The sequence below is a fragment of the Crotalus tigris genome, unplaced genomic scaffold (assembly GCF_016545835.1).
Source record: "Crotalus tigris isolate CLP2741 ecotype Arizona unplaced genomic scaffold, ASM1654583v1 scf7180000024338.4412243, whole genome shotgun sequence".
In the NCBI taxonomy this organism is placed as follows: domain Eukaryota; kingdom Metazoa; phylum Chordata; class Lepidosauria; order Squamata; family Viperidae; genus Crotalus; species Crotalus tigris.
Window position 1 is genome coordinate 2,384,389 of NW_024100508.1, and position 17,103 is coordinate 2,401,491.

The 17,103-nt window shown below is 39.1% G+C and overlaps 1 protein-coding gene across 3 annotated transcripts; it reads right to left on the reverse strand.

Annotated features, from left to right (window-relative positions):
- Positions 1-2,701: 2,701 nt before the first annotated feature.
- Positions 2,702-11,441, reverse strand: LOC120300170 (membrane-spanning 4-domains subfamily A member 4A-like). Of its 3 annotated transcripts, none has more exons than XR_005554575.1 (7): positions 10,771-11,441; positions 9,801-9,953; positions 7,935-8,051; positions 6,867-6,923; positions 6,125-6,170; positions 4,340-4,575; positions 2,702-3,690 (listed from the first exon to the last, which is right to left on the reverse strand). XR_005554575.1 is itself a non-coding variant. In XM_039325816.1 (7 exons), the coding sequence occupies exons 2-7, from the start codon at positions 9,900-9,902 to the stop codon at positions 3,610-3,612; spliced, it is 636 nt and encodes a 211-aa protein (XP_039181750.1). In that variant the 5' UTR covers positions 9,903-9,953; positions 10,771-11,441; the 3' UTR covers positions 2,702-3,609. The 3 variants fall into 3 exon arrangements, 1 of the variants encoding a protein (XP_039181750.1); XR_005554574.1 differs by having other exon boundaries at positions 6,012-6,170; XM_039325816.1 differs by having other exon boundaries at positions 4,340-4,459; positions 6,012-6,170.
- Between the last annotated feature and the right edge of the window lie 5,662 nt (positions 11,442-17,103).

Genomic DNA, 17,103 nt, shown 5'->3' on the forward strand with positions numbered 1-17,103 from the left:
ATAGAGGGAACTTTATAAGCTTTTTTTCTGGCTTCAGAGATTTCAGCAAAAACCATCTTGCCAGACTTCTTTCCCAGCTCTTGATCTAAACGTTTCCCAATTATTTTAAAGAAGAAATTCTCACAAAAGTGATTTTTGTGTGCACTGTTATTTGGCTATCTTTACAAAACAAAGAATGATTTTCTGCTTAAAAAACAGAATTTAGGCAGAAATTGTTTATGTTATTCCCACTTCCCCTTTAGAAAAGCAGAAGGAAGAAATGACTGTGAATTGAAGAATTAAAAAAAAGAGATTTGCTTTAAAAAAAGAAATGCTTCTAAGAACAACAGTGATGCAAGTTGGAGTGTCTTGGTAAAGTTGGAATAAATAATTATACCATTTTAACTTTTTGTAAAACTTACATCAAAAATGATAAAAAAAATCCTGGAGTCCATCATAGACATAGATGTAAACCAGCTGAGAAGTTGGCTAGGCAAGTTGGCTACTTTCCTCCATTTGTTATATTATGTATTTGTTTTGTGAAGCCCAGAATGGTGTTTCAGTAAAGTGTTTTTGAATGTTGTAATGTTCTTATCCCCACCCCACCCCCCACCCCTGATGGTCAGCAGAGAGCTTGTAAGAGTGAACAGGAGTGACTTTTGGTAAGTACATCTCTTCCTAGTCAAGAAAGCCCCAGAATCAGTTAATTTACCTCTGGAACCAAATTAATCCTCCATGTTTCCAGTTTAGACAGCTTTAAAATAAATGATAAATTTGCTTTCTGTGGAGTAAATTTTACACTGGAATGCCACAATCTCCTTCAGGAGAGCATTTGCTGGGTTTTCATAGGCTATAGGGCCAAATTCTTTGAATAACTGTGATTTGCCTTTCATTGGACTGATCATATGTCCTTTGCCCACTTGCCACAGTTGGGATGGAACTCTCTTACAAATTGGTGCAGTCCTTCAGATGCTGCGAACTATGCTCAGCCTCATGGTGCAAGTTGAATTAAGCCACTAGGAACCATAGCCATGGAATGGCCACTGGTAATAGAATGGTTATACAGGCAAGTCTCCACCTGCCATGGTTGGGATGGAACTCTCTTACAAATTGGTACAGTCCTTCAATGTGTTGCCATGTCATCATGCTGACTTGCACCATCGGTTCTCTATGTGGTCATTAAGCAAATGACCACATAGAGCTACTGTAAATACTAAGAGAAGGGATTTGTTTCTGTATTTTATTTTTCCAGATCTCACGCTACAGGCCTCAAGATTACCTTAACAGAGACAGGTTATAAAGTTTATAGATGTACATTATCTGGTCAGAATAACAAATCTTTCAAGAATGTTCATACGTGCACAACACAGAATCCTCATGATACTATTGCAACAGAATAGGATGGATGAATAACCTTTATTGTCATTTTTTTCCTGTGGGCACAACGGCACACATTAAAAATGAAAATTCCTTGTAGAGGAGGGATCTGTAACCGTGACAACTTTAACACTTGTGGACTTCAGCTCCCAGAATTCCTCAGCCAGAATTCTATGCCATGCTGGCTGAGGAATTCTGGGAGCTGAAGTCCACAAGTGTTAAAGCTGTCAAAGTTGTAGATCCCTGTTATAGAGAATTCCGTTTCCTGGCTTCGCATCCCCCTTTTCGGCAACCGAGTAGATGGCCCGGCACATTAGCCGAAGCATGGGCAGTGCTTCAGGCTGGCCCTGCAGTGGAGAAACTCTTGGGGAATGGCGAAAGGGGACCCAGCATCCTTAGGACAGGGGTCCTCGACCCTTGGTCCGTGGACCAGGACCAGTCCGCAGCATGCCAGCAAGAGGGTCGCACAAACAAGCAAACCTCCACCCTCGGGATGCAGGCAGTATTCAAAACCACACCCCATCTGGAATGACGGTGCCTCTCTTGTTAAAAATTAGGAATGATTCATATTTATATGTTACTTACATGTAAGGGTCTAGGTTGTATACTGCTTTCGAGGCACAGGATCCGCTGCTGAACCTAAACCCAATGGAGCTGGAAACACGCAGATGCTAAGCAAACAAAAACAAAAACAAAAACCAACAACTCAAACATCATCGATCTTAAAATTCTCAAAGGCTGCTGCATCACCCGAATCCAGCTTCTGCTTCGGACGAAAGCAGTTCTGGCTGTTTGCCGTCGATGAAACACTGGCAGGAATCACATTCTGATAAATGACAACAACCTAAAGAAACATATAATGAGATTTTAAGCCACTTGTTTGCGTGCATTTCTCATTCCACAGTTCACAATACAAATTCTCAGCTTGCCAACAGCTTCTTGAATGCTTCTATTTCTCCTTGTTTCAAATAAGGCTCAGAAACACTTTTGGTTCCATTGCCAAGAGGAATCGGGATAAAGACATCACTTCCTCTCTTTAAAGCAACTGCATCCTTTTCTGGTTTTACATGGCTGGTGCTGCTTCCCCAGAAAGAAATGCTTCATATGGTCTCACACATTGTTGTTATTATTATTATGCCTGATCTTTGTTAAATGTGGACACATTGCAGCATCTGGGTATCTTTTAAGCCTTCCACACTCTTCTTTGTTGTTAAGCACCAGGGCCGGCAAAATGAGAGAGAAAAGAGAGAGAGTATCCCAAACAATGAGACACACACGCGCGCGCACACACCCCTATGACCCTCTTTATTTCTGTGGAACTTAGAGAAAATAAAAACAGCAAGTAATAAGTGCTCAGCAGTTTATTATTATTAGTCTGGAGTACAGTCTTGCCTAAAATAAAATAGTGAGATAAGCTGGATGGGCAGAAGGCAGCCTTGATGGAAGGTCGAGTGGCAAGGAAACACGGTTTGTCTTCTGTATACATTTATATCCTGTCTTCATTATTTTTATAAATGATTTAAGGCAGCAAACATAGCTAATATTCCTTCCTCTTCCAGCTTTCCCCACAACAACCCTATGAAATTAGTTGGGCTGAGAGAGAGAATGGCCCAGAGTCGCCCAGCTGGCTTTTCTTTATAAGGTGGGACTAGAACTCACAGTCTCCTGGTATCTTAACCACTGAACAAACAGGTTAAAATTTTAAATTATGGCTATAAATTTGACTCTTTAGTTTTCATTGGAATATACGGCTGCTGAGACTTTTATATGAAGGCTTCCCAGGGTCATTGTTACATCCCACAAATCAAATTCTGGAGTGTGTTGCAAGCATTAGATGATTTCACACAACTAGCATAATTGGTTGTATGAGTGTAGCTGAGTGCAACAAAATATTTTCCTAAGTTCTGTTGAAGTAAGCTTTGGATTTTGTCTAATCTGTGACACAGCCATTGTAAAGTAGAAACTATAGCTTATCCATAATGTGTTGTATAAACTCGACCAATTGTGCATTTTCCAACAGCAAAACATAACAAGGTTGGTACAAAGTGCCAACCAGTTCACAGAGACATGTCTTAACCAGCAATCAAGAACATTCACATTCTCAAGATCTTTTACACATGGTGTTTGGCTTAGCCCACTAAATATTTTAGGTTCCGCTGAGTAAAAGTTCCATGCAAATCCTTCAAAAGTTCAAGTCTTCAATTTTGCAGGAGCCAATGTATTCCAGAATAGCTGCCAAGAAGGAAAAGCAACTCAAGGGAACTCTGGCTGTTTGCAGTCGATGGATGGATGTTCAACACTGGCAGGAGTCACATTCTCATAAATGACGACAACCTAAAGAAACATATAATGAGATTTTAAGCCACTTGTTTGCGTGCATTTCTCATTCCACAGTTCACAATACAAATTCTCAGCCTGCCAATAGCTTCTTGAATGCTTCTGTCTCTCCTTGTTTCAAATAAGGCTCAGCACTTTTGGTTCCGTTGCCAAGAGGAATCTGGATAAAGACATCACTTCCTCTCTTTAAAGCAACTGCATCCTTTTCTGGTTTAACATGGCTGGTGCTGCTTCCCCAGAAAGAAATGCTTCATATGCTCATACACATTTTGGGGATTCTACCTGAAGTGTTGCTGGACTGTGTGCAGATGAGGTGATACGTATTGTCAATTTTATTATCAAACTCATTTGCTACCCATCTTCCAGTCTGAGGCAACTCTGAGCAAGTCTTAGTTAGAGATGAAGGTTGGGCTCACTGAGATAGGTAAGGTAGTTTGTTTCCATTAGGTTTATCACAATATGAGAATCAACCATAACTTGGGATTTGCAACATAACATACTGTGTGAAGCCAAATGATTATTTTGTTTCTTTGACAGCACACTTAATACAATGTATGAGCTACCCTAGAAACTAAGCTTATTGGCCAGCATTTGTTTCTGAATCTGCTTCCCTTGATTAACTACCCTTCTTCCTTTGGAATCTTACCGTTTCAGTGAGGGCATTTCGGCAAAGCATTTTACAGCCAAATGATGCAACAGAGATGGTGATGCAAAACTCCAGGATGGTGAATATAAGAAGAACAGCCAAAATTCCTTGAATGATATGCTATCGATGAAGTAGAAGAGAAACATATCTATTTTTATAAATAGAGATAGGCATATGTATCTCCAGTTCTAGAGTAAGGAAGATGACCTGGATTAGATATGCAGGCTCTGTTTTGCCTGGGCAAAAGGGAAGAAGAAGTGTTTTTTAAAAAACATGAGAGCAATGAAATAATTCAAGACTATCTCAGGTCAACACCTACAGTAGTGGCCAAAATTGTAGCAACCTTTTGGGAAAAGTGTACAGTAGAAATGACACCTTTGGTTAAGTTTCCACCAATTTTTCTTCTAATTTCTTTATAACTGTAGCCTTGTTCACTTAATAATACTATTTTACATCACTTTCTAGGCAACCAGTCAACTCTTTGGACCATTAATTTTATTACGTTTTACAAGCTCACTAAATGAAAGAACACAAAAAATCCCAACCAACTTGATAGCGATCACATAATACACTGATGATGTCCTCCTCTCAGTTTCAATACATGACATCAGTAACTGAATCCTACTGTGATCTGATTTGCTCAATGCCAAAACAAGATGACACCTGATTGGCTCTCTAAACACTCATGCTCATTGGCTACAATCAGATGAAGGAAAGCTACCTGATATCAACCTAAGCAAGTTATGCTTCCTTTTTCTGGTTATTTGGCTGTACCTTTTTATAAAATATACTACAGAAAATTGAACAAACTTTGTTGCATTACATTCTTGATTAAATTATCTTTCCGTTGATATATAATTTTATGGTACTACTCAAAAAAAGTGGTGTTATTAGCCATCAAACCTCAAAAATACACTTTTCCCAAAAGGTTGCCACAATTTTGGCCACAACTGTAATTCAGGGAGGAGGGACAGCACAAACAGCAGTGCATGTTTCTGTTATTACAGCCAATTTCAATAACATTAGCAGTAGCTTTCCTGCAGAGATGGTTTACTGGTCAATTCTGCCCAGGGTTTTTTTTCTCATAGAACGCCCAGAATGGAGTTCTGGCACTTTTTTGGATGGAAGCTTGTAGGGTAGGCAAGGCAGGTTATATGACATGTGTGAGTTCTGGCACCTTTTTTTTTTTTTTTTACAAAAAAAGCACTGGTTCTACCTCATCAGACTGACTAACACATCCTAAGTAGCATAGCTAGCACCTAGTGAAGGTGGGACCTGTCCACACAATAAAAACTGCAAACTACCTTTTTGTGAAACAAAGAGTTAACATTTGATTAAAAAAAGTGAAATGCCAGGTACAACAATTCCATTAAAACTCTGGCAAAACTCTGCCATTTTAATTCTTGCCCATGCCTTGAAGACATCACTCTTGAAGCTGTTCTGAAAAGATTGGGAGAAAGAAAATTAGAGCAGGCAAACTTTTCAAACCCCCAAGACAACATTTCTGTCCCTCCATTCCATGGTTAAAACTCTGTTTGAAAGATATTTTTGATCCCACCATGTCCCTCCAAAGATTTGCATGTCCAGCTAGAGGTTACCACGAGCTCCCTTTGCTTTCTCTGTCGTACTGAGGCCAACTTTTTAGAGCAATTCTGAAAGGTCACAGACTTACAAGACTTTCATAACACTTTTCCTGATAACTGTGTTCAAATTCACGGCAAAGGAACATGAAATGATATGAAAAACGGGTGGTGATACTGAAAGACAAGAATATGATGCCAATACCAGCTGATACAGCACTTATCACATTCATGGCCAGCGCACCTTGCACCTAGGAGGAATAAAATAAATTAATAAATGTACAAAAATGGGCGCACACATATGAAGAGATTCAACTGATTTTGTGCTCTGAATTTGCTTCAGACTTTTACTCTCTACACCAGGGGTTCCCAACTGGGGATGCTCGCACCCCCTGGGGGTGCAAGACGATATTCCAGAGGGTACAAAAACCTGGGTTTAGAAGTTTCAAAATTATAGTGTATATGCACCATTTTTTGTAAGGGATGCGAGAATATATCATAAGCGTTCTAGGGGTGCGGGGTATAGAACTGCTGCTCTACACCCTCAGGTATGGCTGAATTCCCTTCATGTTGTTCTTAAGTAGTGCAACTGCCTCATCTAATCAGAATATTCAGTTGGAGATTGAGACAAAGAACCTCTTTGCCAAATGTTAGCATAAAATGACCCACAAAACACCTGGAGTTTCCAAAAAGGGAATTCAGGACAAGAAGTTGGAATGGAGAGGCTCTTAAACAATCCAGAATCATCATGATGCACCAATAGATGTTAATGATCCAGGAACATCATAAGATTGGCAATCCAGGAGCTTGTAGCTCTCCAGGGCTTCAGATGAGAGGTTTTTTTTCCCAACCTTTCCTGAAGAAGGGGGAGATCATGGCCAGGATCCCAGAAATGGAGGGTTTCTGATTTAGCTATGTTGTTCACTTGGGTCACATGGGTTAATTACCAGAGGGATCTTGGGATTCCGAGCAGCTGCCACAGCTAAGGATCCAGAGATGATGTACTGGAAGAGAAGGAAAAGCAAGGGAACCACAATGGCTACATGCCCAGAGAACAATGTAGACCCATAATTTCTCTCTCTCTCCCATTTTAAATTCCTGCCTATTGTTCTCTGATTATCTGTTGTGCTGAAACTCAATCAACGTTCCCTATTCCAGTTGAAGATGCAGCTGATTTGAGGCATTAAAGAAGGAGCTACAGTCACAGGCATTTTACTTTATGTAGCACTGCAGTAGTATTCAGCATTTTCCCCATGTTGTTGTGGCAAGGACACAGGTCCCCAGCGGCTGTGAACAACTCTCAGACTCAGGAGTCAAGTTGAATGAAACCACTAGGAAGTGTAGCCCTGAATGGCAATTGATATTCAGAGTTATTATCTGGGCAGTCCTCACCCACCAAAATTGAGTTGGGCAAGTTGGTGCAGTTATTAAGTGTTATGTGACATGACTGTGTTGACTTATATTGACAGTTCCAGATGCAGTAATAGAGTGAATCAAATAAGTCATTAAGCACAAATTCGTATGGATGTGACTTGCAACCTGTTGCGACCGTAGCTTCCCCATTGACTTAACTTGTCAGAAGCCGATGATGAAGGCTGCAAACGGTGATCTGATGACCACGGGATGCTAAAGCCACTATAAATGCACACCAGTCGCCAAGCAACCAAATTGCAATCATGGGGACATTGAAGACACTTTGATGGACAGATGTTTGAAAACCGGTCCCCCCCCACACACACACACACTTATTGTGATTTGAAATGATCGCTGAATGAGCTGTTTGATAATTGAGGAAAGAGAGTCAATGTAATATCTTCTATTAAGGTTGTAATCTCTCCGTTCAGCGGTTTTCTGAAATCTGGAGAACAGACATAAGCCACAAACTGGAACTAGCCAATCTGCTGAACTATAGCATCCTTCAGGTAAGACCGGTTTGCCCTGAAGCTGCTGTGATGTGCATCTGGATCCCTGGTTGGGCTGTTAACCTTTTTAAACACACCATTATGTAAAATTACCAAGATGCCACTCCAATAAGCGATCTTTATAACACTATAGATGATGAAATAATCATTCATTATATCAAGCAGGATCCCAAAAATCATTCCTATGATTCCTATGAATATCTGTGTGATCTGGAAAAGAGAGAGAGAGAAATCACAAGATCAGTGATAGTCAGGAGTTGAGAACCAACAAAATTCCAAATGTCCCTGAACCAGGACTTTTTTGTTGTTTTAATGTTATTTTTCTAGGCCTCATGCTCACCTCAAGACCACCTTAAGGGGGAGAGGGTATATACTTCTTAGCTGCTACATTAGCTGGCCAATAAAACAAATGGATCAAGAATATTCATACAGTATGTGCAGTACATAGCAAAGTATCCTCCTAGTCCTATTGCAACAGAAGGGTTTGGAGGAAATATTATAAAAGTGATTTTAAAATACCATTATGGGCTATACCTTGACATGCGATAGAGGGGATAAGGAGAGGAGTTAAGATGGATAGTGTTTCTTATACACAATTACTTAGATGGGATGGTCAAAATTGGCAGTTAAAATCTTTGGACGATTTAGCACATGAAAATATTATTTATACATGGTTTCAGTATAGACAAATAGTGGATAGATGGAAGATGGACCATAATATGGGCCTGCTTAAAGAAGATGAAAACCTTTTTAAACAAGTAAAAGATCAAAGGCGAACTCATATTAAGAGAATTTATGGGGTTCTAGTAGAACTGGATTCAGAATCAGATTTAATTAAAGAATGTATGATTAAATGGACACAAAATTTTGGTGAACCAGTTCTACTGGATACCTGGGAAACTATCTGGGTGAGGAATGTTAAATTCACACAAGCCCAGAACTTAAGGGAGAATTTCTATAAAATGTTTTATAGATGGCACCGTGATCCACAAAAAATGTCTCGTATGTATCCTGACTTACAGCCTAAATGTTGGAGATGTGGTTATTTGGATGCTACTTATTATCATATTTGGTGGTCGTGTAAAAATATAAAAGCCTTTTGGATTAAGATATGGTGGAATATTCAAAGAAGTTTTAGAAAGAGGGTAAAATTTACCCCACAATTGTTTTTGTTAGGTATTGTTACTGATTGTGACGCTAAGGAGGTTATATTGATGTTAAATTTGATTACAGCCGCAAGGCTGTTAGTAGGGCAATATTGGAAGAAGGAATCCTTGCCTACCTTGCAAGAGTGGTTTTTTAAAGTTTCTTATTTGGCGGAAATGGCAAAGATTTCGGCTTTCTTAAAGGAGCAATCGCAAGAGAAATTCTTTGCGGTATGGGAAAAATGGATAAATTTTATACAATATAAATTGGATATAAAAATATCATTTAGTTTTTCAATAACTTATATATAAATTTTAATATTTTATAGATTGTACTTTTTCCATATCTCTTTTCTTCTTTCTCTTTTTTTCTTACTTTTTTCTCTTTCAAGTACTTTTTCTTTTTAATATTTATGCTTTTTTCTTATATATATAATATTAATTACTTTACAAGTTGTTTATGTAATATATTTAGATATACTTATGATTTATATTTTTTCAATTTTTTTTAAGATTTTTAAAAATTTTAACTAAGCCTATACTCAGCCCTGGGAAGGTTGGGGGGGATGGATAGGGAGGGTTGGGGTGGGTGGGTTAGGGTTGTTTTTTGTTTTTTGTCTTTTTTTTTTCTTCTTCTTTCTTATTTGTAAAAACTTTAAAATTTTCAATAAAATAAAATAAAATAAAAGAATATTCATACAGTACGTACAGTACATAGCAAAGAATCCTCCTAGTCCTACTGCAACAGAACAGGGGAACCGGGGATTTGCAAAACACGAAGAGGAATTGTCATTCCATTTCTCTCCATACTCACCCCCAGGGCCAGAGGTTCACCCTGATAAAATTTCTTCAATGGGACTGGAAGATCAGTCTGAGTGGTGGAAGGCAAGGACCCTGGGACTAGAGGAGCATGCATGCTGGGCTTTGCAAGAAGGGCGGCTCCTTTAGGTCAGCAAAGTCAGCAATGCTGGGGACCATAGAAAGGAAGGAAAAAGAGAGAGAATGTAGAAAAGACATGATCCCATCTTTTAATTCCCATTCTCAATTTTGACTTTGTATACATTTGTCCTTAAGGCTTGGTCTTGTGCAGCCAGAATTAGTCCCTAGATCTCTTTCTTCAACTTTCCTGCTCTTTAACCCATTGCCAGGTCTTGTTAGTCTCTGCTTTCCCAGCTATTTTTTTTAATGTACTGGCCATGTAGTGCTTTGTGTTCCCATGCCTCCATTCTGTTCTTCATTTGGAGGCCTGTTTGGTGTATTATTATTATTAGTTTTAGTATTAGTAGCATTAGTATTATTAGTATTGTTGTTACTGTTATTATATTACTATTATGATTATTAATCATTGCACAATCAGCTAGATGATCAGTCTGGATTTGACATTTTTGTCTACCTATCAAATCCTTACCAAGGACTTGGGATAGGCAGATGTGGATGTTTGAATTGATGGTATTACAGATATTGTCGCAGGATGGAAGCAGTTCCTAGTAAAGCTGCCTTTTGCAATTGACTAATGGCGAATTTGTCAATGCCAAAGGTGTTCAAGTGGTGCTCCAGCTGTTTTCGGATTACACCTAAGGCACCTATTACCATTGGCACTGACAAATTCACTATTATTATCATCATCATCATCAATCATTATTATCATTATTATTATTATGAAGGGAGACGGGGAGCGACCTGGCCGAGGTTGTCCTATTCGCTCCCATTCAGCGTGGCGCCCTCCAGCCTCTTATCTTCCCAGCGTTGCCCGACGCCCACCCGGGAAGAGCAGGGTAACTCACCCAGCCGGAGTTTCGTGGAAAGACCGGCGTTCCGGCTCCTTTCCTCTCCCTTAAGTTTGGCGAGCGGCTGATAGCTGCGAGGGAGGAGAGCGGGTTTTTCTCTAACGCCCGCGTTCAAAGGGGTTGCCGTTCTTCCTCTTCTAAAACTCAGTTTTCACTTCCTTAGACCATTTCAGGGAACCGCCTAGCTTGCACGAGCCTAATCTTTGCAGCTAGAGACGTCACAGCATCTCGGAGAATTTTTGTTTTTAAAGACTTCCAAACTTTTGTTTGCTGTAAAGAACAAGGGAGCTTGCTGGGGACGTTGCAGCCTGTGGAAATGTTAAATCAATCTTTAAAAGATAGAAAGAGAACAAACTAAGGTATATCCCAAGCAATTATGTCCGATCTGATTTTTTTGTCTTGTTTTGTTTTAAAAATGAGGCCTTTCTACTTAGTCCCCTTTGAATGTCTGGGGGTGGCGGGGGAAGGGTGGGGGGGCAGAGTAGCCCTGTACAAATTTATCAGAAAGCGTTTCCTCCTAAGTACAGCTGAGCTGATCAAGTAGCCAAGTAAAAGCCGGATCCAGAGGGAAGAAGGAGCACTTCGGAATTAGGCTTTGTTTCCAAAATCACAACGCGGTTGCTGTTGCCTTCTACTTTAGGAAACATTAGTTAAAAGTTTGCCCTGGAGGCTTCTCTCCTTTGAACTGGCGTTCAGGACAGTCCCACCTTTTATAAACTGCCCTATTACGCCGTTCCTGGATGGTCTCCAGAAGTGCCAGGTGACCAAGAAAACGTGACGCATTTCTTTTAAATTCTAAGCAAGCCTTGTTTATGTTCATGCAGGACAGTATTTTGGAAATGATTGAGAAAAGCTGCTTCGGAATAGACGGGAATGTTAATGTGTGTTTTCTCAGCATTGTTGTGCAAGTCTGGGGAAAGCTTCAGCAGCTTTAAAAGAAAATAGAGATAAGGGTCATAGTTTTCCCACGTTATTCCCACTTCCCCTTTAGAAAAGCAGAAGGGAGAAATGACTGTGTGAATTGAAGAATTAAAAAAAAGAGATTTGCTTTAAAAAAAGAAATGCTTCTAAGAAGAAGAGAGATGCAAATTGGAGTGTCTTGGTAAGGTTGGAATAAATAATTATACCATTTTAACCTTTTGTAAAACTTACATCAGAAGCAATAAAAAAAATTCTGGAGTCCATCATAGACATAGATGTAAACAAGCTGAGAAGTTGGCTGGGCAAGTTGGCTACTTTCCTCCATTTGTTATATTATGTGTTTGTTTTGTGAAGCCCAGAATGGTGTTTCAGTAAAGTGTTTTTGAATGTTGTAATGTTCTTATCCCCACCCCCACCCCCACCCAAGATGGTCAGCAGAGAGCTTGTAAGAATGAACAAGAGTAGACTTTTGGTAAGTACATCTCTTCCTAGTCAAGAAAGCACCAGGATCAGTTAATTTACCTCTGGAGCCGAATTAATCCTCCATGTTTCCAGCTTAAACAGCTTTAAAATAAATGATAAATTTGCTTTCTGTGGAGTAAATTTTACACTGGAATGCCACAATCTCCTTCAGGTGAGCATTTGCTGGGTTTTTATAGGCTACAGGGGCAATGCTTTGAATATGTCTGATTTGCCTCTCATTGGAGTGATCACATGTCCTTTGCCCACTTGCCACAGTTGGGATGGAACTCTCTTACAAATTGGTACAGTCCTTCAATGTGTTGCCATGTCACCATGCTGACTTTCACCATCGGTTCTCTATGTGGTCATTAAGCAAATGGCACACAGTCCTTAAGCACAAATTCAGATTAATGTGACTTGCGACCTCCTGCTGGTTTCCCCATTGACTTCTGCTTGTCAGAAGCTAGCTGTGAAGGTTGGTAATGGGGACCACAGGCTGATGAAGTGACTGTAAACAGAGGCCAGCTGCCAAGCAAGCAAATTGTGACTGAGCCCTTTAGTGAGAACTGCATACAAAAAGAGCCAACGAGGTTAGCTCTATTAATATTGATAATCTCTGAGTTCAGTGATTTTCTGAAATTTGGGGAACAGACATGTCAAGAAATTGAACTAGCCAAGTGATCCCTTTCCTAAAGCAAAGCCTAAGAAACCAACAGCTACTAAATTACAGCTCAAAGCATCCTTCAGCAAAGGGCAGTTTACCCTGTGGCTGCAATTATGTGCAGTTCAACCTCTGGATCCCCAGATGTTTGGTTGAGTTTTTAAATACAACATGATGTAGAATGACCAAGATTCTGCTCCAATGGGGTATCGCTATAAAGATGTAGCATATCAAATGATCCTCAGCGATGTTGATCAGGATCCCAAAAATGATTCCAATAATTCGTATGAGTATTTGGGTGATCTGCAGCAACAATTTCAGCTTCAACCTTCAGTTACAATTCACACTGCATAATCAGATCAACAGGATGATGCAGCAGGAGAAACAAAACACATGACATACACTGTTAATTTAGATTTTATCCCCTCCCTTCTAAAAGACTTGCAAATGTATTTTATATTCTCTTAGCCACCAGCCAATAGGATGCACTACAGCAAGCAATTTCCTCCTTCTCCAGGCATAGATATTTTTACTTTCAACACTTTTTCTTATATTTATAAAGATTTTTTTTAAAGGAAGCTACTGTAAATACTAATAGAAGGGATTTGTTTCTGTTGATTTTATTTTTCTAGACCTCACGCTATAGGCCTCAAGATTACCTTAACAGAGACAGGTTATAAAGTTTGTAGATGTACATTATCTGGTCAGAATAACAAATGTTTCAAGAATGTTCATATGTGCACAACACAGAACAGAATAGGATGGATGGATAACCTTTATTGTCATTTTTTTCCTGTGGGCACAACGGCACACATTAAAAATAAAAATTCCTTGTAGAGGGGGGATCTGCAACCGTGACAACTTTAACACTTGTGGACTTCAGCTCCCAGAATTCCATGCCATGCTGGCTGAGGAATTCTGGGAGCTGAAGTCCACAAGTGTTAAACCTGTCAAGGTTGTAGATCCCTGTTATAGAGAACTCCGTTTCCCGGCTTCACATCCCTGGTTTCAGCAACCGAGTAGATGGCCCAGCGTGTTAGGCAAGGCGCGGGCGGTGCTTCAGGCTGGCCCTGCAGTGGAGAAACTCTTGGGGAATGGTGAAAGGGGACCCAGCAGCCTTAGGACAGGGATCCTCGACCCCTGGTCCGTGGAGCAGCACCAGTCCGCAGCATGCCAGCAAGAGGGTCGCACAAACAAGCAAAGCTCCACCCTCGGGATGCAGGCAGTATTCAAAACCACACCCGCTCTGGTCCAGGAAAAACCTTTCTCCATGGCACCGGTCCCTGGTGCCCAAAAGGTTGGAGACCTCTGTCTTAGGAAGCTCTTGAAGCTCTGCTTCAAGTTCCACCCCCCACAGCCTTATTGAGGCAGAATAAAACATTGGGGAATGGGGAATTAAAAGACAGGGAATGCATCTTTTATATGTCCTCTGTCTTTTTCCTTCCTTTCTATGGTCCCCAGCATTGCTAAATTTGCTGGCCTGAAGGAGCCGCACTTCTTGCAAAGCCCAGCATGGATTCTCCTGTGATCAGGGGCCCAGAGTCCTTGCCTTCCACTGCTCAGACTGCCAATCTTCCCATCCCAGTGAAGAACGTTTATCAGGGCGAACCTCTGGCCCTCGGGGGGAGTATGGAGATGAGCGGAATGACAGTGCCTCTCTTGTTAGAAATGATTCATATTTATATGTTACTTACATGTAAGGGTCTAGGACTAGGTTGTATACTACTTTTGAGGCACAGGATCCACTGCTGAACCAAAACCCAACGGAGCTGGAAACACAAGGGTGACTCAGCCTTCCATCCTTCCGAGGTAGGTAAAATGAGGACCCATATTGTTGGGGGCAATGTAAATATATATACATTGCTTAGTGGTGTACACTGCTTAGAGAGAGCTCGCACTTAAAGCGGTATATAAGTCTCATAAATAAATAAATAAACACGCAGATGCTAAGCAAACAAAAACAAAAACAAAAACCAACAACTCAAACGTCATCGATCTTAAAATTCCCAAAGGCTGCTGCATCGTCCGAGTGCAGCTTCTGCTTCGGACGAAAGTAGCTCTGGCTGTTTGCAGTCAATGAAACACTGGCAGGAATCACATTCTGATAAATGACGACAACCTAAAGAAACATATAATGAGATTTTAAGCCACTTGTTTGCGTGCATTTCTCATTCCACAGTTCACAATACAAATTCTCAGCTTGCCAACAGCTTCTTGAATGCTTCTATTTCTCCTTGTTTCAAATAAGGCTCAGAAACACTTTTGGTTCCATTGCCAAGAGGAATCGGGATAAAGACATCACTTCCTCTCTTTAAAGCAACTGCATCCTTTTCTGGTTTTACATGGCTGGTGCTGCTTCCCCAGAAAGAAATGCTTCATATGCTCTCACGCATTGTTTTTTTTTTTTATTGAAAATTTTTATTTTTTAAAACATACAATCATTTATAAAAATACAATAAAATTTTAAAATAGAGAACCCCCCCCCTTACCCTCCCTCCCACCCCCACCCCCCCTCCCTTCACTTCCCAGAGCAGAATACAGGGTTAAGAAAAAAAAAGAAAAAGAAAATTATAATAATTAAAAAAAAGAAAAAAAAAGAGAAAGAAAAAAAATATCATAATTAACCTTTAACTCCATAACTTATAAAACAATTCTCTATAATATTTGATATTCATTCATAAAATAAATAAAACTTTTTAATTCCATATTTTTTCTGAATATAATCTATCCACCTTCCCCATACAGTAATATATCTTTCTTGTGTATGATCCTTTAAATAAGCAGAAATTTTTGCCATTTCTGCAAAACTAGATACTTTAAATATCCATTCTTCTAAAGTAGGCAAAGAATCTTTCTTCCAATATAGACCTACTAGTAACCTTGCTGCAGTTAATAAATTCAACATCAAAGTAGTTTCTTTTTCATTTAAGTCAACAAAAATACCAAGTAAAAATAGTTGAGGAGTAAACTTTATCTTCTTTCTAAAAATCTTTTGAATGTTCCACCAAATCATAATCCAAAAAGCCTTTACTTTTTTACAATTCCACCAAATATGAAAGTATGTCGCATCATTATTGCCACATCTCCAACATTTGGGCTGTATGTTGGAATACATACAAGATAATTTTTTAGGATCTAAATGCCATCTATAAAACATTTTATAAAAATTTTCTCTCAAATTTTGAGCTTGTGTAAATTTAACATTTCTTATCCAAATTATCTCCCATAAATCCAATGAGATCGGCTCCTGTATATTCTGAGCCCATTTAATCATACAATCTTTAACCAATTCTGTTTCCGAATCTAACTCTAATAAAACATTATATATTCTTTTTATATGAGCCGGACCTTGGTTTTTAATCTGAATAACCAATTGTCTATCTTCTAGTGTTATTCCCTCTTTCTTGTCTACAGTCCATCTATCCATTATTTGTAAATATTGAAACCATGACTGTAGAATATTTTGCTGCCTTAATACATCTAGGGATTTCAAATGCCAATTCGAACCAGAACAAATTAACAATTCTTTATATGAAATTTTATCAAAATTTGTCCCCTTAGAGGTTCCCTCAATTGCATGTCTGGGAATCCCCCAGATAGGTATTTTATAATTTAATGTATAATAATACTTCTTCCAAACACGAAGTAAGGCATTCCTCAAAATATGTGATTTAAAAGTCCGATCAACTTTCTTATTAAAAATTAAATATGCATGCCAACCATATATTAAATCCCAACCTTCCAAAAAAAGAATATCCATATTTGTTAAATTAAGCCAATCACTTAACCAAGTTAGGGCGGCTGCATCATAATATAATTTCAAATTGGGTGCCTTAAGTCCCCCTCTTTCTTGAGCATCCTGTAATATCTTAAATTTAACCCTTGGTTTCTTCCCGGCCCATATAAAATTATTGATACCCTTTTGCCATTCCTCCAAATTTGCCTCTTTTTTAAGAATAGGTATCATCTGAAACAAAAAAAGAAACTTTGGTAGAACATTCATTTTTACAGCTGAAATTCTCCCCAACAATGACAATTGCAATTTTTTCCAATCTATTAAATCCTTTTGGACTTTTGCCCATAGTGGTTCATAATTGTTCTTGTACAATTTTCCATTTGAAGCAGTTAGATATACTCCCAAGTATTTAACCTTTTTTACCATCTGAAAACCTGTGGCTTTAATCAAACTTTCCCTTTCTTTAACTGACATATTCTTAGATAATATCTTAGTCTTATAATTATTAACTTTAAAACCAGAAACATTCCCATACTGTGTTATAAGTTCT